Source organism: Octopus bimaculoides, chromosome 20, assembly GCF_046866305.1.
Source record: "Octopus bimaculoides isolate indiv1 chromosome 20, ASM4686630v1, whole genome shotgun sequence".
Taxonomy (NCBI): Eukaryota; Metazoa; Mollusca; class Cephalopoda; order Octopoda; family Octopodidae; genus Octopus; species Octopus bimaculoides.
Window position 1 is genome coordinate 15,463,034 of NC_142947.1, and position 25,354 is coordinate 15,488,387.

General features: G+C 38.8%; 2 protein-coding genes across 2 annotated transcripts; one reads left to right on the forward strand and one right to left on the reverse strand.

Annotated features, from left to right (window-relative positions):
- Nucleotides 1-15: 15 nt before the first annotated feature.
- Nucleotides 16-910, forward strand: LOC149131601 (spermatogenesis-associated protein 24-like). The gene has a single exon (XM_089338060.1). The coding sequence runs from the start codon at nt 50-52 to the stop codon at nt 767-769; it is 720 nt and encodes a 239-aa protein (XP_089194186.1). The 5' UTR covers nt 16-49; the 3' UTR covers nt 770-910.
- Nucleotides 911-5,378: 4,468 nt separating this feature from the next.
- LOC106880475 (salivary peroxidase/catechol oxidase) lies at nt 5,379-25,109 on the reverse strand. The gene is made up of 14 exons (XM_089338061.1): nt 25,073-25,109; nt 22,970-23,202; nt 19,625-20,255; nt 18,971-19,185; nt 17,524-17,709; nt 16,558-16,582; nt 14,267-14,382; nt 13,211-13,312; nt 12,927-13,025; nt 10,787-11,255; nt 9,252-9,464; nt 7,621-7,787; nt 6,589-6,691; nt 5,379-5,687 (listed from the first exon to the last, which is right to left on the reverse strand). The coding sequence occupies exons 1-14, from the start codon at nt 25,078-25,080 to the stop codon at nt 5,477-5,479; spliced, it is 2,778 nt and encodes a 925-aa protein (XP_089194187.1). The 5' UTR covers nt 25,081-25,109; the 3' UTR covers nt 5,379-5,476.
- Between the last annotated feature and the right edge of the window lie 245 nt (nt 25,110-25,354).

Consider the following 25,354-nt stretch of genomic DNA (forward strand, 5'->3'; position numbering starts at 1 on the left):
CGAATCTAAGGGAGAGAACTGAAATACTGTCTTCGGTTTGTTTACAAACATGGCGTCGGATTGTGGTGAAAGTTCGGCGCCGACTCTAACAAGTGGTGTTACCACTGGTTACGAAGTGATACAGCAACAGTTTCAAGATTTATTGCAACTCAAAGACTTTTTAATTAACAAAACTACGGAATTATCCTCCAAAGCTTCTGGACAGTCAAACAGTCACAATGAAAGTGCTACTGTTATGTCAGATTTTGATCATTCGAAATCATCAACTTTTAAGGGATCCGAAATATTGGATTCAGTGGTTTCCTGGAAACGATATGAATCAGTAGCTCAGGAATTGGAGATCGAGAAATTAAACCATTGCCGAACCAAAACACGCTGCTGTGAGCTAACTGATCATTTAGAAATATCACAGCAGCAAGTAGCCGCTCTACAGAAGCAGATACAAGACGACCGTGAAAGTTTCCGAAGAATTTTAAACTCCTTGAATAAATCTGTGAAACTTGAAAATGAAAAGAAATGTGAACTGGAGACCCGATGTAGTCAGCTTGAAGAGCAGAATAAGAAGCTGGATGAAAAATTAGCTTCTAGAATCTCGGAAGTTAAAAAGTTAAAAGGAAATTTACAAAAACAGAAAGAATTACAGAGCCGTAATTTGATGGAACTAGAAGTGAACCGATGTCAACAAGACTACATTTCAAATTATCTTGATCAGTGTCATCAAACACGTATCAAGAAGTGTGAGCAAAATTATGCAACAAACAGAAAATAAGAAAAACGGCTTTACCCAAATGAACTCAACCAAGTCTGAATTTGCCGAATTGAAACTGCATAGGATTATACATTACACCACTATGATTTGATTTACTGCGGGGTTTGTAGCCTGGTCGACTAAAGGAGGTTTTTTTGTGAGTACCACCGGATTAAATATATATATATATCAAGCTCCCTCCCCCTCACTCTCTCTTATATATATATATATATATATATATATATATATATGGGAGAATATACAAATAATAACAACAGACGAGGACAGGTGGTGTAAATAACAAAAGTATACATTAGTATGACGCTCGGGAATACGGAAAGTCTTTGACGTTTCGAGCTACGCTCTTCAACAGAAAGAATACGGAGACAAGGAGAAAAAAAATTGAGTATATATATATATATATATATATATATATATATATATATATATATATATATATATATATATATATATAAATTACAAATAAAAGGGTAAAGGATTATCAATTTATTAATTTATTAATAAATTAATAAAAGTTCTTATACATTTATAAACATAATTAAGGGATCAGCAACAGTTGCTTCACCACATACCGAAGTTCAGAAATAGCAGCTGAAGTGCTGAAACTCCAACAAATATATATATACATAAATTCAGTATCTCATGCAGTGCGGAGCATCATTAAAACTACTAGAGAATTTACAGGTATTTAAGTTCATGATACAATCCATAGTCCCTTCCGACTATTTGTCACTCATAAAGACGTTCATCCAGTTAAATTATTCCATTGTTACTTAAGGAAGACAGTTTTCCTTAAGCACTTGTGCCAAATCTATTACCAAGTTTTCTTCTGGTTCCCTCTGGAAATTTCTAATCACATCTCTGCTATCCTATATGAGTCCAATATCCTGGGCACAGGACATTGCAAACAAAACGTAGACGAGAAAACACACAAGCCACATAGAGAACATTCTACTTCATCAGCTACCCACGTTTCAACACCGGCGTTTCGACGAGCTTAATCACTAACCAAATAAAAATTAAAAAAAACTTGATTGGTACATTGCTAACCTTATAAACACGCAAGAAGAAACTTATATTTTTATAATAATTTATTGATTTCTTAATTAATAGCATTTCTTCACTTTTCTTTAGATTGCAAAATAGAAATATGTTGCAGTATCTAGATTTGTGGAACTTTTAAACAGCATGAATATATATATGTACATCTTACGAAATATTAAAACAAAATTGTTATTTTTGTTTTTTTTTTTGTAATTTATTTTCTATATGTGACAGTGGATTTTCATCGATGAGTTCATGAACCTTGGTTCTTTTCCCTAAAACTATATACTCTTTTACTTGTTTCAGTCATTTGACTGTGGCCATGCTGGAGCACCGCCTTTAGTTGAGCAAATCGACTCCAGGACTTATTCTTTGGAAGTCTAGTTACTTATTCTATCGGTCTCTGTTGCTGAACCGCTAAGTTACGGGGACATAAACACACCAGCATCGGTTGTCAAGCGATGTTGGAGGGACAAACACAGACACACAAACATATACATACATATATACGACGGGCTTCTTTCAGTTTCCGTCTACCAAATCCACTCACAAGGCTTTGGTCGGCCCGAGGCTATAGTAGAAGACACTTGCCCAAGGTGCCACGCAGTGGGACTGAACCCGGAACCATGTGGTTGGTAAACAAGCTACTTACCACACAGCCACTCCTACGCCTATATATATATATATATATATATATATATATATATATATATATATATATATATATATATATATATATATATATATATATATATATATATATATATATATATATATATATATATATATATATATATATATATATATATATATATATATATATATATATATATATATATATATATATATATATATATATATATATATATATATATTCCTTATGCATGTCTCGTTTCTCTGTTTGTTTTTCCCGTTGTTCGAAAAAGAGTTCGTTTTCTGTTTTCGTCTTTATGTTTTTCGTTTCTCATTGTGTTTAACGTTTTTTTGGTGATGTCCTGTACCCATATATGCATGTATGTATACATATAGATGTAGGTATGTACATATATGTATGGATATATGCACACACACACACACATATATATATATAAATATATAAAGTTAAATTTTCTTATGAAGTATGTTTTAAGTATACTTCACAATATCTATATGAATATTTATTTCGTTGTGTGTTTTAAATTATGTTTTGGAATTTGTATTGATTGCTTAGATGTGTTCTTTCTTTCTATATATATATATATATATATATATATATATGTGTGTGTGTGTGTGTGTGTGTGTGTGTGTGTGTGTGTGCGTGTATGTATGTGTGTGTGTGTGTGTGTGTGTGTGTGTGTAGATAAGGTTGTGTGGTTAAGAAGCTCGCTTTGCAGCCTTGTGATTTCAGGTTCAGTTCTGCTAAAACATTGGAAATGAATTTGGTAGACAGTAACTGTGAGGAAGCCCTTTTTGTGTGTGTGTGTGTGTGTGCGTGCGTGTGGCTATATATGTGCATATTTAAGTGTTTATGTTTGTCCTCTCTTCACCAGTTGACAGCTAAAAGAATTAAGAAACCTACATCGTGTGTATGTAAATGTCTTCAAAGTGCAACTGGACGTTCTACTGTCTAGAATTACAAATGGACCTTCTTCACAGCAGGAGACACACAACTAACGATAATAACTTCAGACTCCCTTATTCATCAAATACCAAAGAAAGAGGATCAGTGTAATTGTAACAACACCAACAGGAATTTGCTGTGGATAATTATTACCTACCTGGAAACAAGGGTTGGCGACAGCAACGGCATTCGGTTGTAGAAAATTTGCCTCAAAGGTCCATGGGAAAGTAAACATTAAAATGATGATGAAAAGGAGTTACTGTTTTAAAGTGTGTATACACGACAACATCTCTGTATGTTTTCTTTTATAATCTTGCCTCTCAGACTCAGTGTTTCCAACTCTGTTCTTTTCTTCGATGTTCTTCCTCTGTAATTATTCCACATCTTTCACTGATAACGGCTGGTTTTCTCTAAGCAACACAAAGCTTTCATTATCTTTATTTCCAGTCTTTGCTGATACGCACAAGGGAGGCTATTCTCGTTCACTTTGCTAAATTTACCTCCCATATGGTAGCTGGGAGTAGTTAGCAACTCCATTGTTAGTAGTAGTCTCATCTCGTAGCAGTAGCAGTCAGCGGTCAGTCGACCCACCAACGTGGTCTGAACTAGTAATAAACATGAGTTTTACTCATCTCATAATTGAGCAGTGTCACCCAACAAATATTTAAGGCGCGTGACTTAGTGACTAGGGTATTCGTCTCACGGTCGTAAGGTCATGTGTTCAATTCTCGGCAACGCATTGCGTCCGTGGGCAAGACACTTTATTTCACGTTGTTCCAGCCCACTCAGCTGGTAAGAATGAGTAGTACCTGTATTTCAAAGGGCCAGCTTTGTCACATTCTGTGTCACGCCGAATTTCCCTGTGAACTACATTAATGGTACGCTTCTCCGTGGAGTACTCAGCCACTTGCACGTTGATTTCACGAGCTGGCTGTTCCGTTGGTCACATCAGCCGGAACCCTCGTTGTCGTAACCGACGGAGTGCCAGTTGTTTTATTAACCTTGGCAGTATTTTGGCTAAAGATTCTCAGAGAAGTCAATTGAGCACCAAATACAGGCACTGCTCTTGTGTGTGTATGTATATATATATATATATATATAAATCAAAGGACATACTAAATACGTCTACCTGCTTGAAATAACAGTCAAAATCCGTTATTTAATCGCCAAAAATACAGTGGTAAGTATTACAGAAATCAAACGATATATATATATCAGTCAATGTCTTTAAAACTGCTTCCTTGGACATCAAGATGTTTCCTTGTTTCCTTAAAAATAACAAAAGAGTCCCTCTGTGTGTGTGTGTGTGTGTGTGTCTGACTTGCTATAAACAGAAACCTAATCTCCTTCAAAATTATGAACGGAAAGGACTGATTGAATAGCGTTGTGCGAGATGATACTGCATTGTGCATGAAAAGAAGCAAATGCCATTCCATTGAGCCAACGAGGAAACCTTCAGTTGTATCGTTCCTCAAAATAATTTGAAACCGTCAGGGTCTCTAACACTGTAATTTTCTCAAGATAACGGCATAGAGAAGTTGTTGGCACTCCGTCGCTTACGACGTCGAGGGTTCCAGTTGATCCGATCAACGAAACAGCCTGCTCGTGAAATTAACGTGCAAGTGGCTGAGCACTCCACAGACACGTGTACCCTCAACGTAGTTGTCGGGGATAATCAGCGTGACACAGTGTGACAAAACTGACCCTTTGAATTACAGGCATAACAGAAACAGGAAGTAAGGGTGAGAGAAAGTTGTGGTGAAAGAATACAGCAGGACTCACCACCATCCCCTGCCGGAGTCTCGTGGAGCTTTAGGTGTTTTCGCTCAATAAACACCCACAACGCCCGGTCTGAGAATCGAAACCGCGAGTCCGCTGCCCTAACCACTGGGCCATTGTGCCTCCACTATAGAGATGTTAATAATAATAAAAAATACGAAAAAAAAAACCGAAAAGAAGATGAGATGAAATAAAGCAGACAAGGAAAATATTTATTCACAATCATATTCCATAGACATTTATATATTCATTTCATTATCATCGTTGTCTTGTGCTTATATCCTTTATTGCTGGCCTCGGTTTCGACACACTTGTACTTGGGTTTCTACTGCTACCCCATCGCAAGAACAAGGACCATCAACTGGGGCGGCACAAGTTCTAGTTCGACTCATCTGGCCATCAACGCAAGCAGTCCAAGCAGACCAAGCACCGTAACTTCTCACCAGAGCGCAGACATCAGCAGCTGGCAAACTGTCACAGTCCACCAAGGGGTTACTGTTGAAAAAGAAAAAGAAAATAGATTTAAAAATGTACTATTAAAGAATTATATATATATATATCGTTATACACTCTCTGTGTATGTGCGTGCGCGTAGCTGTTTGCATTTCCGGATAATATGTAGTCGTTTTTAATCTCCACTATAGCTGAAGGCCCGAAGCTCGTCGAAACGCCAGTGTTAAAACGTGGGTAGCTGATGAAGTAGAATGTTCTCTATGTGGCTCGTGTGTTCTCGTCTACGTTTGTTTGCAATGTCCTGTACCCAGATATGCACCTATACATACAGGTGGATGTCGGTATGCACATACCTGTACGTATATATGCATATACTCATTTACTTTTGTTTTTATATATATATATATATATATATATATGGGGGACGGGGTGTAGAGGTAAGATCCAAGGATCAAGGTGTAGGAAGTTAGTAAGCCTCGAGCAATCCGTAGAAGGTATTAAAAAAACAACTTTCACTCTTTTACTGTATGTTTTTAGCTAAGAACATGCTGGACCACCATCTTGCTTTTCATACGACACACACACACACACACACACACGTATGTATAATGGATTTGTCCAATATTTTTGTCCTGACTTTCTCCTGAAACACCATATTGTATATGTGTAACATATGTTCATGTTCATGCAGACAATTCGCTCTTACCAATCGAAAGTACCACGAAACCACTCGAGATTATCTCAGATAAACATGTGACTAGTTATATATTAATTAACATCGGTGGAGAAGTACAACTCATAAGAGCGCTTTTTTTAAAAAAAAGCAAGCCATTTGTTTACTAAATTTCTTCATCTCTGATGACAGAATACACCAAATGTTTACCTAAGTGAGCAACATATGCTGTAACATAAAACGAAATAATATAAACTAAACAAAACTTACGTGTCAGAGATTCGCAGAAAAGCATCAGCTTGGATCTGTTCGATGTTGGTGTTGTCACAGATTAATCGAGACATTGTAACATTTCTTACAGCAGCCAAAGTATCTAAAATGGAACATTGTTAGAGAGGGATATTTATTATAGGCCAGAAATTCACCTGTTAGAAATATCTTTACCCGAAAATAACCCCGTACACCACTTAATCCGAGACAGTTGACACCTTCCACTTATAACATATATTTCTTTTCCTAGCCTTAAAACAAACAAACAAGCAAACAAAGACAAAGCCGTTTCAATCTCCAAGGCCGTGCTATTGTAGAGTGAAGAACCTCGACTACAATTAAGAGATGGTATAGCCAAGAATGGCACCATGTCACTAATCTTTTGAGAGAGGAATAAAATACTTGATCTCTTCTTTATCGATACAATAATGGTAAAAAAAAAAAAATCAAGTCGACAGGTGAGATTCGAAGTCAGGACATAAGTGAATACAACAATCATTATCTATCGATGATATTTCACACCTACACGTTAAGACGAGGAAATCATATTCCCTTACATTGTTAGTGTTCCAAGTTCGTCAGCAATCGTAACACCACTACCGGCTATCAGAGTCTTGACCATAGCTTGGGTTGGTTTCAAAATGGTGACTCTAGGTGCGTGACTTTGGCAGTGTCCGGCAAAATGCAAATTTTCCTGCTATATTTCCCGTCAATAGAAGATGTGGCCATAGAGTTGCTCACTGGTCACTTTCTGCATCCAGCTTACGCTAAGCCCACTTGGAAAATCCGAATGTTGCAGCTATCGTGATTACTGCTGTGTAGGCAATTTAACTGACTGAATTGACTCCAAATAACATTAGAGACTCACAACGAAGTATCTCGTTTTGTCTGGCTCTCTACCGAGATATCACATTTTGTTTGACTTTCTATCGAGATACCACATTTTGAGTGACTCTACTGATTTTGGCATCCTAACGCCGTTCTAATTTAAACATACATAAAAGCTGGTCATTAAAAGACTTTTTGTATTACCGAGCGATAACTGGTTGGGGCCGGCATTTTCGTACCAGAATCTGTCTCCGACTTTCAAAGCTTGGAACTGTCGTGCTGTAATGCAAGCTAATGTAGGACCAACACCGCCACCTGCAACTTGAGTTTCAGACACACCACCACTCCATACGTCAATATCGGCAACACTCCTGAAAAATGTAAAGACAAAAATGTGTTATTAGTATAAATGGGGGTAATGGGAAAAACTGAGATCTCTTACATGCAGAAATGTGTTTGTTTGGGCGTATGGTTAAAACGTTCACTTCTCAAATTTCAGGTTCAGTCGTATTGCGCGGTTTCTTGAGCATATGTCTTCTAGCTCCGGGTCAACTAATGCATTGTGAGTGAATTTGGTAGACGGAAACTGTGTGGAAGTCGAGCTGACAGAATCGTTAGCACACCGAGCGAAATGCTTAGCGTTATTTCGTCTGCCTTTACGTTCTGAGTTCAAATTCCGCCGGGGTCGACTTTGCCTTTCATCCTTTCGGGGTCGATAAATAAAGTACCAGTTACGCACTGGGGTCGATGTAATCGACTTAATCCGTTTGTCTGTCCTTGTTTGTCCCCTCTATGTTTAGCCCCTTGTGGCCAATAAAGAAATAGAAAACTGTTGGAAGTCCATCATACATATATATTTATGTGTGTGTGTGTGTGTGTCTTTGTGTTTGCATTTTTCCCATCCTGTTTGACAACTGGCGTTGGTTTATTTAACTTAGCAGTGACCGCTGGAATAAGTACAGAACTTAAAAAGTACGTACTGGGGGTGGGGTCGACTTGTTTGATTAAACCCCTTCAAATTTATGCCCCAGAATGGCTGCTTTCCAATGAGAGAAACAAGTAAGAGATAAAAGATGCGATAAGAGAAAGTTACCCGAGGAATTAACATACGTTAAAGACGAGCTAATTTCGATTTTTGATAGTAACTTGGTTGCAGGAATGTCTGTGCGTTTAAGAAGCTGTTTCGCAACTATGTGGTTACGGATTGGCTGCCTCTTTTTTGCGTAGCACTGCACAACAATTTCAGTAATGTCTGATCTCCGATCAAGGGATAACTTACGCACTTCTTCATGGACACCCTTATTATTTTAAAACTTCAAAATATATGTAATATAAACTCAAGGCACCCTTCGTGTTGCGGAATCGTTGCATTCCTGAAAATATTTCTGTAACATGGAGTTCCGTAACGAGAAACCCACTTATCACTGGCTTTCTCTTTGCATAGAAGTTAAAGTGAGAGGAAATTATTTTGCGTCACGAAATCTTACACCGCGGCAAAGTTCTCAAGAATGTCATACTGTGATAAAGCGAAGGGCGCCTATATTTGACTCCATGTTTATATTCGTAGGAAGGGCTGGAAAGTTAAAAGGAATAATATTTATAAATCTGATAACATGAATATCGTTAGATATTGATTTCTAATACTGGCACTAGGCATTACGTGGGTGTGAATGTGTGTGTGTGTGTGAGAGAGACAGACAGACAGACTGACAGAGCGGGAGAGGGGGAGAAAGAGAGAGAGAGGGGAGAGAGAAAGAGAAAAGGAGAGAAAGAGGAAGGGGAGAGAGGGAAAGGGAGAAAAAGAGACATAAAGAGAGAGAGAGAGATGAACTCACTCGTAAAGTTGTGAAAGAAGGTTTTGATTTTCTTCAGTGTGGTCTACGAGGTCTGTGAAGTTTTCAGGAACAGACAATCCACACCACTGTCTCCAAGCTGTGTATGTTGGGATTCCGTTATCACGTCCTTGCTGGATGTCTAGTGCAGCTAAATCCCAGCCATTTCCTGGGGCTGTTTCAACTAATCTGTTGGTTAGATCTTCCGACATCAGTCTGCAAAAAAAAGAAAAAAAAAAGAATAACAATGTACACATAACGGCTACCGTAACTATTGTTATTTAGTTCAGCTCCGTTCGAACCGAGAAGACTGATGGTCAAAGGCATTCTAGCTGTTACAATCCTATATGTCTTCATCTTTTAAAACTATTTTGTTACCATGTGTGTTGGCACTCCGTCGCTTACGACGTCGAGGGTTCCAGTCGATCCGATCAACGGAACAGCCTGCTCGTGAAATTAACGTGCAAGTGGCTGAGCACTCCACAGACACGTGTACCCTTAACGTAATCCTCGGGGAGATTCAGCGTGACACAGTGTGAGAAGGCTGGCCCCTTTGAAATACAGGCACAACAGAAACAGGAAGTAAGAGTGAGAGAAAGTTGTGGTGAAAGAGTGCAGCAGGGTTCGCCTCGTGGAGCTTTAAGTGTTTTCGCTCAATAAACACTCACAACGCCCGGTCTAGGAATCGAAACCACGATCCTATGATCGCAAGTCCGTTGCCCTAACCACTGGGCTATTGCGCCTCCATTTTGTTACCATATTTCTATTGAAATATTCTGCCTTTTTGTTGTGTCTGGGGAGAGTCATTCTCTTTTAGTGCCTTATTTGATACACTCACCGGTAAAGTTTCCACTCACGAACTCACATAAAGGATCTTGTAAACCAAATCCAAAAGCGAAATACACTGCTTTTTATTTCTATAAAATAACAAACCTGTTCATTTGTAACGTAATTTTTCCTAAACGCTCTAACAAAATGTAAAAAACGAAAAGAATCGAACGATGTCTCCCGACAGTAACTTAAAAAGAAAAATTATTTTGAAAATTTCTTCGGATTTTAAAGTTTTAACACAAAATAATTACTTTAAACAAGTAATTACAGATGTCGATAAAGAAATACAAACAGGTGTTTCTAAAAATTGTATTTAGGTGAAAGATAGGTTTAAATGAATGTAAATCAAAACGGCAATAATATATTAACTTTTTTTCTCTGTCGTTGAGAGAAAGGTTTAAATGTGGCTTCTGTCGGAAAGCCGCACTTAATCTTTCAAAATGATACACTTACTCCTTCAGAAGGCCGCAAGTTCTCGGTGTCGGGAATGAAGTTCTTAGACAAAAAGAACATCAACATCGACAATAAAAATACTCAAACACTATAAGGAAGATGTAATTATACCGTTATTCGATACTAGCTGAAACATCCCCTCGGAGGATGTTGTTTCAGCAGATATTGAATAAAGTATCAATATAGGTTACATTATGTATGAAAACTCAAACGTCTTTGCTCTTAGCGTTACTATCCTCAACAAATGGTTTTACCTGTCAACTTCTTGTGCCAAATCAGAGATAAGTCCTCGGTAAACTAAAGTAGGGGCATCGGTTTCTCCATAGAAAACATCTGCGTTATAGAACAGGGAACTAAGAGCATTCTGAGTTTCTCCAATGGAAATAAGGCTTCTAATTCCGGAGTGACTGTAGATAATACCAGCAGCGCCGAAACCATTACGAACAGCAGGATTGATGTTACCTATGTACAAGGAGTAACCTTCTGTAAGTGAGTTCAGATTGTAGGTGTTCATAATATCAGGGCCGAGTACTTTGGGTAGATATTCGTCGTATGCAATGTGTTGCATCTCAGAAATGACGATTTTGCGAGCTTCTTGAAAGACGATTTCGTCGGTCCAATCTGGTTGGGCGGTGCTCAGAACGTTAGCTACGCGGTTGTGTTCTCGAAGGAAGAGTGTGTGTTGGGACATCATCATAGGTTGTACATTAACTCGATTATCACCTGAAGCGGGGAAAAAACATAACAAAAATAAAACCAAACAAAAAGCATGTTAAAATGAGTGAAGTGTTATATTGATATGAAACGGTAATGGAAATAAATACAGGGCGCGACAGAAAGGTTGCCCCAATTTCAAAGATTAATAAAAAAAAAAAATTAAAAAAACCGCTTGAAGGTACAAGAAAAAACGATGCTCCAGGCGATGGTGGATACTACCTGAAACGGAAAAAATGACATTTAATGAACTTCTTAGAAATCCAACGTTTTTTCATGCATCTTCTTCTGTATATTTTTTTATTAATTATTGAAATCAGGGCAACCTTTCTGCCGCACCATGTATATTGTAAATGTATTGATGACGTAAACTTGTACCGGATTCCTCGAAATTCTAGATAGATTTTACTTTATAAATCACGTATTTAGTACAGAAGAGGTCTGTTAGTCAAGTGTCATTGTTATTTAGCAATTGCCTGGAACAGTGGAGTAGTGGTTAAGGTTGGACTACCCAAACACTATGTGTTCTTGTATTGAAACTCGCTCGCAGAAGATTTTATCCATCTGCCTATCTCTCCCTTTCTTTCAACCTATCTATCTCGTCCCACATATGCACACACACTTACACACACACACACACACACACACACATGCGAATAGAGAGGGAGAAAAGCGGTAGAAGTAGAAACATGGTCCTAACGTGTTAAAGAATTCCATTTGATGTTTTGTTTTGACACACATCATTCAAATATTGAAGTAAATTGGTATTTTACATTGGCACATTATTTTATCACACACACAATCGCACACACACACACACACACACACACAGAGGCTTTCACACAGTTATCGTTTAGAAGATTCACTGACAAGTCATTTGTCGGCCTGGAGCTATTGTAGAAAGCGCTTGCCCAAGGTACCGCACAGTGGGACCGAACCCAAAAGTCATGTGTTTGCAAAGCAAGTTACTAAAGTATACAACCTCTAAGAAAAGATCAGTGCTCAAGATCCTTTAAAGGGTTTCCGATAATGTTGGAAGAAGGGAGGAAGATATTCTAGTCCCGGAGACCTGACCTCAATGTTTACAACAGGGTTGACTCCGCTGAAGACCACCAAGGATCAGGTGGTGGTGTTAAACCGGGTGACGCTTGGAGTCTACCAACTAAGTTGGCCGTAATGAGATTTGAACCCAGAACCGTCAGAGGTGGAACGAATATCGCAAGGTATTTGGTCCCACACTTCAACGTTTCTGCCAGTCTACTGCTATAGTTCTTATACTTTATATATCGACCCCACGAAGGATAAAATGCCTGATTAACTTCGGTGGAGCCTGAATAATTACCGCAGTGCATTTCATCGACGTCCCTAAAGTGAGTCCACTGTAAGGAGCATAAGGATGAAGCATAAGGATGATTTCCCGGTTTCTCTGATGTATATACACCTCCCTGCACGGGACGGGACGCCAGTCCGTCGCAGGATTACTCATTTTCACCAGACGAGTGGACTGGAGCAACGTGAAACGAAGTGTTTTGCTCAAAAACACAACGAATCGCCCAGTTCAGGAATCGAAACAACACTCTTACGATCGTGAATCCAACACCCTAACCACTAAGCCATGCACCTCCCTAAAGACTGCTAACTCTGTTAAAATATACATTGATAATTAAGAGAATAACCCACCTCCAATGAAGCAGAGGTTTCCTTCAGAGGCAAGACAGAATGTGGTGTTAGACTGGGGTAGAAGGTCGAGGTCATCAGTCGGGGTTGTTCGCATTAGTCCTGCAAATATAGAAGACAAAATAATTTAAATCGACCTCATAAGAACGAATACAAATTATGTATGCATACACGCGTACGTACGCATAAATAGGAATACTCTCTCTCTTTCTCTCTCCTACACACACACACACAAGGAAAAGACATGATGGACATAACATACACTCACCCACAAACATAAAACTTACCACCAGTCATTGTCCTTAGTGTGGTTTGCCTAGTCAAATCTGAGCCATACACTTGAGATGCATCTATGTAGCTAGTTGCGCCGTTCAACTGTTCACGTGGACCTGAAATATGATAATGAAAGAAACTATTTTACAAACTGTTACACGCATCAACAAAACGACATTCATGATACTGATTTTGAATTTTGGCACAAGGCCAGCAATTTAGGGGGAGGGGCTAAGTCGGTTATATCGACCCCCAGTGCTCAACTGGCACTTATTTCATTGACCCTGAAAGAATGAAAGGCAAAATCGACCAGGGTCTCTAGAATCAGTGAGGAGAAACGACGAACCAACTCTCCTCCAGGTTTTCTACAACTTTCTCGCCAAGATTACTCTTACATTTTCGAAGCCACAAAGATTCATAAATTAGAAATAAAGTAAATAAATACATATACATCGCATCTGGACATTTGAAATGCTTGTCGAAACTAAAGCTGCTGTTAGCAAGCAGCATCTAAATTCGTGAATTGTTTTGTTATTTGCCTTTAATATTTTTCGAAAAAAAGCAACATTTTTATTAATTTTTCCTCAGACAAAGATTAAGAATAATCTTTTATACTTTAGGCACAAGGCCCGAAATTTTGGGGAGTGGCGCAGTCGATTATATCGACCTCAGTATGCAACTGGTACTTAATTTATCAATCCCGAAAGGATAAAAGGCAAAGCCGACTTGGGCGGAATTTGAACTCAGAGAGAAGAAATACCGCTAAGCATTTCGCCCGGCGTGTTAACGTTTCTACCAGCTCGCCGCGTTAAATATTACAAATAATCTTTTCTACTCTAGGCATAAGGCCCGTAACTTTTGGGGAGGAGGCCAGTCGATTAGGTCGATCCCAGTACGCAACTGGAACTTAATTTATCGACCCCGAAAGGATAAAAGGCAAAACAGACCTCGGCGGAATTTGAACTCAGAACGTAAAGACAGACGAAATGCCGCTAAGCATTTCGCCCAGCGTGTCAACATTTCTGCCAGCTCGCCGCCTTAAAGATTATAAATGACGTAAGCATACTTACCCAAAGCGCAGGAAAGTGGGGGAGTGGCTAGGCTACGGGTGTATGCCATGCATGTTCTACCGTATTGAGCGAAAAAGGGATCGTCTTCTGGGATGGCGATAGGAAAGCAGATGTCGCTGAATAGATAAGAAATGATTTTTAAAAAAATTATTGTTACCGGAGAGGTAGGCTGAACAAAGTCGCTCAATATCGAGCCATTAAAACATCAACGATATTCATATTGCTTTCAAATTTTAGCACAAGGCCAGCAATTTCGGGTAAGGGGTAAGTCGATTACATCGACCCCAGTGCTCAACTGGTACTTATTTTATCGATACCTCGAAGGATGAAAGTCGGAATTTGAACTCGGGGTGTAAAGACTGACGAAATGCCGCTAAGCATTTTGCCCGGCGTGCCAACGATTCTGCCATCTCACCGCCTTCTTATCTACTATAGGTACCAGGCTTGAAATTTACATTGACTCCAGTGCTCAACTGGTACTTATTTTGTCCGGCGTACCAACGATTCTACCAGCTCGCCGCCTTAAATCAACGATATTCATATCCAATTTTGTTTTGGTGTGATAGGGATAGAATTTGTTCAAATAAGAACTACCACGTTACATGGGACAAACCAAAACAATAACTTGAATTTAGCAACGTAACTCAGAACGCTCATTAATTTATTGCATCGTGTTTCCGTTTAATTACAGCAAGAGGCAGCGAGTTCATATACCAGTGACCTCTTCATGGGATCGTTGAGTACTTATTGGTTCCTACCATGTAAATTTCTATATCTAAAATTAAAACGTATCTTTTATCTCTTACTTGTTTCAGTCATTAGACTGCGGCCATGCTAGGACACTGCCTTGAAGAATTTCTAGTCGGATGTATCGATCCTAGTACTTTTATTCTAAGCCTGCTACTTATTCTATCGGTTACTTTTGCCGAAGCGATTTTAATAAGAAATATTTGAAGAAATTTAATGAAACTACTCAACGAAATTGATAAAGAATAATAAAAATTCAGTGGTATTATATTGGTATAGTTAGACTGCTTAATGTGAAATATGTGTGGCAAATGCAAGTTATTGCATCGATATTTAGTTGAGGATCAGAGAGTAAAATTACTGCACTCTTCCAGATTCCGTTCGTTAACAATTCAGCCTCCTCTGGTGTTTATCGATTACATAGTTGTTGTTGTTGTTGGCACTCCGTCGCTTACGACGTCGAGGGTTCCAGTTGATCCGATCAACGGAACAGACTGCTCGTGAAATTAACGTGCAAGTGGCTGAGCACTCCACAGACATGTGTACCCTTAACGTAGTTCTCGGGGATATTCAGCGTGACACAGTGTGACAAGGCTGACCCTTTGAATTACAGGCACAACAGAAACAGGAAGAAAGAATGAGAGAAAGTTGTGGTGGAAGAGTACAGCAGGGTTCGCCACCATACCCTGCCGGAGCCTCGTGGAGCTTTAGGTGTTTTTGCTCAATAAACACTCACAACGCCCACTGGGCCATTGCGCCTCCACATCGATTACATAGAAACCCCAAAGATCAATATTGATAACTTTGCCGACCACTGAATTTCAGTATTCAGCTGTAAGTTCTCATCTGTTTATAGCTACGTGGAGCGTATCTTTTGAGAATTAAGTACCTCGAAAAGAAACAAAGTGCATTGGCTGAAACGTCAGCTTCTTAACCATACACACTTCTCATATAACACTGGATGTTGTTGTTTAGACCCCAGGTCAATTCTGATCGAGCTTTTCAGCATGGATCAATGAATCACCCCTCGAAAGATGAGATGTGATTCATTGAACCATCTTCTCCTCATAAAATACCGGGTCTTGTTGCTTAGACCCAGGCAGTCTCTCAAAGGACGGGGTGTGATTCATTGATCCATCTTCCCAGCTATACTATGTCTCTACCCAACTGAAGACCATTAAGTCGCTCAACCAACTGAATTTATACTGGTGAAATTAACGTGTTAGCGGTTGAGTATTCCGCAAACATTTGTATCTTTAATGTCATTCTCAGACCAAATCAGTGCGATGCTATGTGACATGGCTGGACGTTTTAAGTCATATATGTAGTCCAGAGAGAGAGAGAGAGAGAAAAAAAAAAAAAAAGAATTGACCCAAGTAATAAATCGGTACTGTATTTATCGACCCCTAAAGGATGAAAGGGAAATTTAATTTGAGCAGGTTTGGAACACAGAGAGCAGAGAGCCGAATCGAATACCGTCAAGAGTTCAATCTGACGTTCTGCTAATTCCGTCAATTCATCACCTTTAATATGGTATTACTTACATGTCATCAGTTTCACAGCAGTCACCTGGTAGAAAAGAACAAGAAGAAAATAGTCGTTATTTTATAAATGGATTAAACAACGAGATAAGGGTACACCAGCCACATGCAGCACAACCATATGTGCGCGACATGGTGATCTCATATCAAGATAAACAGCGCATGACCTCGCAGGTGGAACCCAGTTAGAATTTTCCTCAGGTCGAGTAGCCCATCCCGCTCAAAAGTTCCTTGAATAAGGTTTGTTTAAGGATGTTCAGCAAAACACCCATGTTTCCAAAGGTAAATTATTCAAACCCCAAAGAATTCCTCTCAACAACACATGGCTATGATGCTCCCCCACTACTTCTGCTCACGATCAGAGATGCACATATCGTCAGCCACCAAGGGACATGCTCAACTGGTTAAGGTCAAACAACTGACAAGCAAATCTGTGGTATTGAGCAGAATATTTGCTGTAGCTCATCTTTTATACCAAGACAACACAATGTACATGATAACACTTCCAATCAATTAAGATCAGAAGCCATGAGAGTCACTGCCTGGTACTGCATCCGGGCATTATTATTATTATTATTATTATTATTATTATTATTATTATTATTATTATTATTATTATTATTGTTAATATTATTATTATTATTATTTTACTGGAATTTGACGAAGCCATTGCGAATAAGAAGCAGTAATGCATTTAGTAAGGGTATCAATTCAGTCTTTGAATTCGATCAAGGAAATTTGGAAAAGTCATTGGCATTGTTCTTGAAGATATCGTAATTTGAAAGTAACCTCACAGTTTACCTATTCTCTCATCTACAATTTCTTTCTCTCGTAATCACTCCCTCTTTCCCTCTTACCTTTTCTCTCTTTCTCATTTCACACACACACACACGTTCACACATATATGAATTTATATTAGACCAATTACATATTCCATATAAGGCCGTGTATATTTATACAAGATCTTACCACTTGTTGGCATAGCAGGATAATCTTGAAGATCGTGGTTGAGGAATACACCGAACATTGTTTTCAGATGGGTAAAATCAGGATTGACGTTTTCTTCAGTACTGGCGCCATGGAATGTTGTACTAACCAATCGAGCTCCAGGAAGGTTTCCTCCATTAACACCGGTAGCACGAGGAGCGCTGAGATCTATTGAGAAACAAAAAAGAAAATTCATTTTATTTTATTCACAGTGTATTTTTGAAGTATAAGATTTCTTTTATTATTTTTGAAAATAATATTGTAGAAAACCTCAAATTTGTAGAGAAAGTGAAACGGGATGTTATGGTTTCCGTGCGTTTTCGAAATCCGTCAATGAAATGGAACATGAAAGTAAGTAAATAAGTACAAACTGAAAATGGAACTCGAGCCGCGGATTTACAGAAGAATCGAACCCGCGATGCCATTTTACATGTATGTATGTATGTATGTATGTATGTATGTATGTATGTATGTATGTATGTATGTCATTATTCAATCTTGTTTCAAGATTTCTTGCTAATAGAGGAAGAGCCTGTTTCTAACCTAGATCCAAGGTTTCTTTGGAATTTCAACAACAACAAGGCATTTTTGTATGTATGTACATACATACATACATACATACATATGTAGGTTCTCAAAACCAGAAAGGAGAAAGCAAGACTTTTCTCAAGTTCCAAATGTGAATCGGTTTGTGTTAACTACATCCCAAAGATAGAGCCTTGTATCTTTGTTAGAAACCGGCTCCCTCAGTGGAAGAGTTATAATAATTAAAAAATAGAAGAGACATACATACATACATACATACATACATGCATACATACATACATACATACATACATGCATACATAGGCATAATAAGAAGGAGCACTGGTGGAATGTCTCAGTTAAAACCTCAATAAATTGTAAACATAACCAACTTGATATAGTGATTTGGAATAGAGAAGAGAAACTGAGTATAGCAGCAGAAATCAGCTGCCTATCAGATGTTAACCTAAAGCTAACGATCGGCGAAAAATACTCTACCCAGATTACAAGTTCAGGTTTATTCTTGTAATTATTAGGGCACTAGGATACGTAGCACACTGCCTAAGTAACAATCTTGAGAAATTAAGGCTTCTCCGAACCAGAAAGGTTAAATCTGATTCGAAGACAACAGATCTAAGTCATCATTGGAACTGTAAAAAGTCGTAGGACTTCCCAGAAATTTATCATTTAAGTGCGCATGTCTGGATATGCAACTATATACGTGAGAAAACAGACATAAAAAAAATCATACAAATCTGCACATGCACTGACTCCAAATACTGCACACATAGACACATGCAGTGAAGGAGCCTTGGATCTAGGTTAGAAACCGGCTCTTTCTCTATTGACATTATGATGGGCGTGACATTAATTCCGACTCTTGAGATTATTCATTCTAACTTACCGTCTTCGTAAACAGCTGGCAAATAACGATCGAAAGGAGTGTTTGATCGGCCAAGATAGGGGAACTGAATGTTGTTACAAGAGCCATCAGCAGAACGGTAAGGAGCTGCAACATCACAAGTTAAGGCTTCGACGAACGGACAATTCTCAACAAGTTCCAAAGGAGGCTGGACTGCAGGTAGAAGATTTTCTGCTGTGATAGCTCCATCGTCTAACCTGAAAAATAATTTATTCTTTTCTTAATGGTCACAAGGACTAATATAAATCACAAGACTATAGTAGAAAGCACTTTCCCAAATGGGACTGAACCTGGTACAATGTGGTTGGGAAGCAAACTTCTTACCACACAGCCATGCCTGCGCCTATGTATATATATATGATGAGCTTCTTTCAGTTTCCGCCTACCAAATCCACTCACAACGATTTAATCGGTCCGAGGCTATAATAGAAAACACTTGTCCAAGGTCTCACGCAGTGGGATTGAAACCGGAACCATGTTGTTGTGGAGCAAGTTTCTTACAGCCACGCCTTTTTGTTCAACCATTCTAACCATTCTGCCAAGCCGCCGGAGATGGCGGAGCAACGATGATCATGATGGTGATGATGATGATGAAAAGGTGGAGGGAGAGGAGAAGAAACTAAGCGATCGACTTACAGCTGTTGAATCAGTCTTCCAGTGACCACAAATACAAGACCGGTCTCCGCGATGGCCAACTGGTTATCCGGCAGAACTTCTGCTGCTTCTCCGTTTACCAAAGTGTCATTGGCGGCGGCGGCGGCAGCAGCGGCGGCGGCAGCAGCAGCGGCAGCGGCGGCCGCAACAGCAGCGGCATTTTCGGCAGTGACGGCGGCTTCAGCAGCGGCAGCGGCGGCCGCAACAGCAGCGTCGGCAGCGGCATTGGTGGCAGCAGCATCGGCAGCAGTACTGGTGGCTAGGGCAGCAGCGTCGGCAGCAGCAGCAGCGGCGGCGGTAGCGTTGGCAACGGCTTCGGGGTCGTCGGCGTTGGCAGCAGCGACGGCAGCAGCTTCTTCTGCAGCAGCAGCGGCGGCGACGGCAGCAGCAGCAGCGGCGGCGGCGGCAGCGTTTGCAGCTTCGGCATTTGCAGTTTCAGCAGCAGCGTTGGCAGCAGCGACAGCAGCAGCAGCTTGAGCCGTAGCAGCGTTTCTAGCGGTGACGGCGGCAGCAGCAGCAGCTGGGGTGAGGTTTCCAATATCGACAACTGTGTTACCAGTTCCAGCATTATTGGGTGCATCGGGTCCATTGGGTGTATTGGGTCCTGCTTGATCTGGAAGTTGAAAGATTATTATTATTATTATTATTATTATTATTATTATTATTATTATTATTATTATTATTATTATTATTATTATTATTATTATTATTATTATTATTATACTCTCTTTTTACTCTTTTACTTGTTTCAGTCATTTGACTGCAGCCATGCTTGAGCACCGCCTTTAGTCGAGCAAATCGACCCCAGGACTTATTCTTTGGATGCCTAGTACTTATTCTATCGGTCTCTTTTGCCGAACCGTGAAGTTACGGGGACCTAAACACACCACCATCTGTTGTCAAGCGATGTTGGGGGACGCAGACACACAAACATATACATACACATACATACATACATACATATATATATATATATATATATATATATATATATATATTCATATATATACGACGGGCTTCTTTCAGTTTCCGTCTACCAAATCCACTCACAAGGCTTTGGTCGGCCTGAGGCTATAGTAGAAGACACTTGCCCAAGGTGCCACGCAGTGGGAATGAACCAGGAACCATGTGGTTGGTAAGCAAGCTACTTACCACACAGCCACTCCTGCGCCTATATTGTTGTTATTATTATTATTACTATTATTATTATTATTATTATTATTATTATTATTATTATTATTATTATTGAGTGAGAGAGCAGTGCATGCCATCAAAGTGAGACTGGGGTAAAATATACGAAGCCCAGTATACCCATCATGACTACCCGTCTGACAAGGGTACACCAGGCACATGCATCACAACCATATGTGCGCGACATGGAGATCTCATATCAAGATAAGCAGCGCATGACCTCGCAGGTGGGGCCCAGTTAGAATTTTCTTCAGGTCGAGTAGCCCATCCCACTCAAAAGGTCCCTGAATAAGGTTTTTTTAAGGATGTTGAGCAAAACACCCATGTTTCCAAAGGTGAATTATCCAAACCCTAAAGAATTCCTCTCAACACATGGCTATGATGCTCCCCCACTACTTCTTCTCATGATCAGAGATGCACATATCATCAACCACCAAGGGACATGCTCAACTGGTTAAGGTCAAACAACTGACAAGCAAATCTGTGGTATTGAGCAGAATATTTGCTGTAGCCCATCTTTTATACCCAGACAAAACAATGTACAAGATAACACCTCCAATCAGTTAAGATCAGAAGCCATGAGAGCCACTGCCTGGTACTGCATCCGGGCATTTACTATTACTATTATTATTATTATTATTATTATTATTATTAATTGCCTCAGGCATAGTGCCACGCATTTTCATCTCTCTGTAAGTGTTACCCAAGTTGTAGTTTGTTTTATTCTTCTGAGGTTTTCTTTTATTCTTCCGAATGTTTGTTGCACTTTCTGTTACATTTCCCAGTATTTTCGAGTCATTTAAAGAGTAGAGGATTTCGCTCCAACAAAAAACGACAGAATTGAAGTAGAAAGTCTTGAGAAAGAGAAAGAAGAGTTGGAAAATATTTTCCTTGCATTTCTTTTACAGTAGAAGGCTTCCTTTTCTTTCAATCAGCACTGCTACGCTATCACCACTATCGCTATAGGCATTGTTGAATAGAAAAGTATGGCAGTAACAACAACCTGTTGAATAACAACGACAACAGGAAGATGTCAAACAACAACAACAACAACACCGAAGGTTAAAAATAGCAATAACAACAACAACGCGGTGAAACACATTGGTGATAACATTGCCCCTTGGCTTGTTTTCCCATTTGCGTCACATTTGCGTCACAGCAAATATTGAATGGTGCCAAAATGACTGGAAACGACGTGATCAGAAGTTCTAATGATACCCGAAGACCACTGGGCCAATCTGGAGCTGTGCCCCGTCATGGATGCGCAAAGAAAAGTAATGAGATGGTTGATTCAGAAAGACCAGCCGTTCCACGTATGGAAGTAAAGGCCACTTGAAGGCTTTCTACTCTGAAGAAATGGGACGACAGAAGAGGATAAAGAGCAGTGGACAACAGCAGAATTATTAATAACAAGAGGTTCCAGAAGTTGTTTCCCTTCTTTCTTTCTTTTAGTTCACCACCAGTCGTTCAACTGGTTATAGCTTCAAGGGTGGCGATAAAAAAATTACTTCAGTGTCACGAGCCGATGATTAGCGGTTCCATCTTCCGTTCCCAACCAGTTTTACTACCCCAGCGTTTGCGACAGCGATGAGTAGGTGCATGGAGAAGGAATAGAAGTGTAAAATTGTTGGACATAGTGGGAATATATTTTAAAAGAATATAAATTAAAAGACACCTCCCATAAGAAAAGAGCACCTCTAGGGAAGGCAAGTAGAACATGTAAGGAGTTTATCGCTCCCCGGGAACTTATAAAATTTCGCACTGCTTCGTATAGCTAACAAGGTGCTGATTGCCTATTTGCACGTACTGCATATAGGCCATCAGGGAATACATAAAATGCAGATTGAGAAATATATACTGGTCTTATGCTAAATCAGGAATTATGAAGGGCAGTGGATTGACAAAATCTTTATAGCGGGAGAAAAAAAAAACCACATTGCCATATTTCTTCTGGTTTTAAATGCTTTGAGTTCCAATTCCGCCGAGGTCAAAATTGCATTTCATTCCTTCGGAGTCAATGCAATAAAGTGCCAATCAAATGCTAGGGTCAATAGTGTCTGATTAATTTCATTCCCTTAAAATCGCTGACCTTGTACCTAAATTAGAAGCCATTATTACTAAGAATGCTATACATACTGTTTTGTCGTTCATCAATGGCATCTGATGTTCCGGATCTTCCTCCCGATCTTCCTCCCGATCTTCTTCCGCCATGCCTTCGTCCGCTACAAGATCCGTAACGTTGAAAGAGACATTTGTTTCGTACTATTCTAGATGCTTTTGCGTAGACACTTTGGCATTGTTTATCTTGGAGGGGTGTCAAGCATAAAACTATGTAAGGTAGAACCGCTAGTAACAAGATTAAAGATGGACTGAAAAAGAAAAGAAAATAAATTATCAATAAATAATGTAATAGTTTGTTACTTTTCTTCTTATATTCAAAAACAAAACAACACAAAATATAACGAAATATTCAGGATATTCAAATATCCGCATGTGTGTGTATAACTAAATTGAAACTGGTTTTGTGTACCATCGCGTAGAGCAGAACACCAAAAACCAAAAAACAGAAAAAGAAATTAGAAGACGATATGATAGAACTAACCATTCCTATCAGTCAAGTAAGGAAGTTATTGATTAGTTAAGGGAGGAATTAGGTGAAATACTGTTAAAAGAAAGCAAATATGAAGTCAAGTTCATTTAAAGTAGTAATAGCTAAATATGAGATGGAAACCATATTGTTTCATTGCTCACGAAATTACACTTCGTTAAAAGAGCGAAAACAACAACAAATCTCATGCTTCTTTCCTCATTTTTCGCTTAATTAAAAAATATATATTTTATCTGTGCGAATTTCCGGTAGCAAACTAGTCTCATTTCCACCCGAACTAATCAAAACTACATTTTTTTTTTATCATCACAAAATTCCTTTATGTTCACAACAGACAAATGCTTCCAATTTGTTGAGCCGATATGTGCAAACAGACGACATAAATTTTTCTAAATGTAAGCTTTCAGATTTTTAAGATACTTCTTGATTTTCTTATCTTTTTGCAATAATTGATATTCCTCTTCACTTAGAACTGGCCTTTTCGTTTATAACACGTTAGTTTTCACTTCTCAATCGACATTTATTAATGGAGTTCATTCGAAAATTGTTTCTAATAGTGTTATACTTTCATTAATGATTTAATTTTCAATCATATATTACAAGCACGCTTCATTATATATATCTCAACGAGATAGTGTGTCTATGTTTCTATATATGTGTGTCTGAATACCAGATATGAGTATGTGCGTATATCTATACATGCACACACATATACACGCATAGAACTGCTTCTTCCATTCCATCATTCACTTATATATATATAATACATACACTTTGATCAGAGTTAACCTGTAGCTAAACAATCTCAACAAAATAAGACCAACCGCATCTTACAACCTCAAGCAGTTATAAAAGCCAAGGAGGGCGTCTTTACTCGTTAGAAAAATACCGTCAAATTTAGCCTCAGATCACGCCTTATGCTTAGCGAATGACACATTGGATAATGTCATTCCAGATACACCATGTCTTGCATAGAATATGAGATAAAAGAATGCTTATCTTCGAGATTCAAAAAGACGGGTGGTCATAGCTGAATGGCTTTCATTATGTCTGCTCAGTCAGGTCTTCAGCTAAACAAAGGCGAATATTTAAAGCCAACGAAGAATCATCTGCATCAATGATTCTCAAAAGTTTCTACTCCCACTTATCCCCTTTGCTTCATGTATTTCACAATCTGCCCGCTTATTCCTCCTGTACGTTAATTGCTATATATAAAAGAAGTCCATGTCACTGCCAAAGATTTCTTTTAAATTAACATTTTAGCGGTTGTATTATATATATATATATATATATATATATATATATATATATATATATATATATATATATATATATATATATATATATATATATAAGAACTACGTGTGTATATAAACAAACTTACATTTGTTTTTAGAAGTGTCGAATGTATATCGTACGATACAAACAAGAAAGTGATATTTTGGAATGTAGTATCGCCGTTAAAACAGCAGAAAAATTGGGTGTTATTACCCTTACAAGACGGAAAAAGTCAACAAACAGTCATGTGTGTGTGTGTGTGTGTGAAGAAAGAAAGTGTAAAATACAGACAACAGATAGAAAGAGAGGCAGAAAGAGAAGAAAAATGACGGGAAATACGCAAGAAATCTCACCGAATCATGGTTGTTCTTCGAAGATCCAAGCAAATCTGTTCAAAATCTTGTCTTTGCTGAGATTATATAGGAGGTAAAAATGAGAGCAATTGAATAATGACGTAATGATGCACGATAAAAACTAATTGTTCTAAGCATCAACTGACTGAAAAATTCTTAATAAAATGACAATAAAAATGCCTAATAAATCAATGAATGTATAAGTACAAGCAGGCGCCTTCGCGGATACGAATCGTGACACTTGAGCAACGAACACAAAAAAATATGAGGACTTCTTAAAAA

Bases quoted from the DNA above. Each gene is read 5' to 3' on its own strand.
- LOC149131601 (XM_089338060.1), top strand. From the start codon at position 50: ATGGCGTCGGATTGTGGTGAAAGTTCGGCGCCGACTCTAACAAGTGGT.
- LOC106880475 (XM_089338061.1), bottom strand. The intron at 19,186-19,624 runs GTAAGTCGATCG...ATTATTTTTCAG, and splicing joins GGAAGACTGATTCAACAGCT to GTTAGACGATGGAGCTATCA. The intron at 5,688-6,588 runs GTAAGTTTTGTT...CTTTTTCAACAG, and splicing joins TTTCTGCGAATCTCTGACAC to TAACCCCTTGGTGGACTGTG.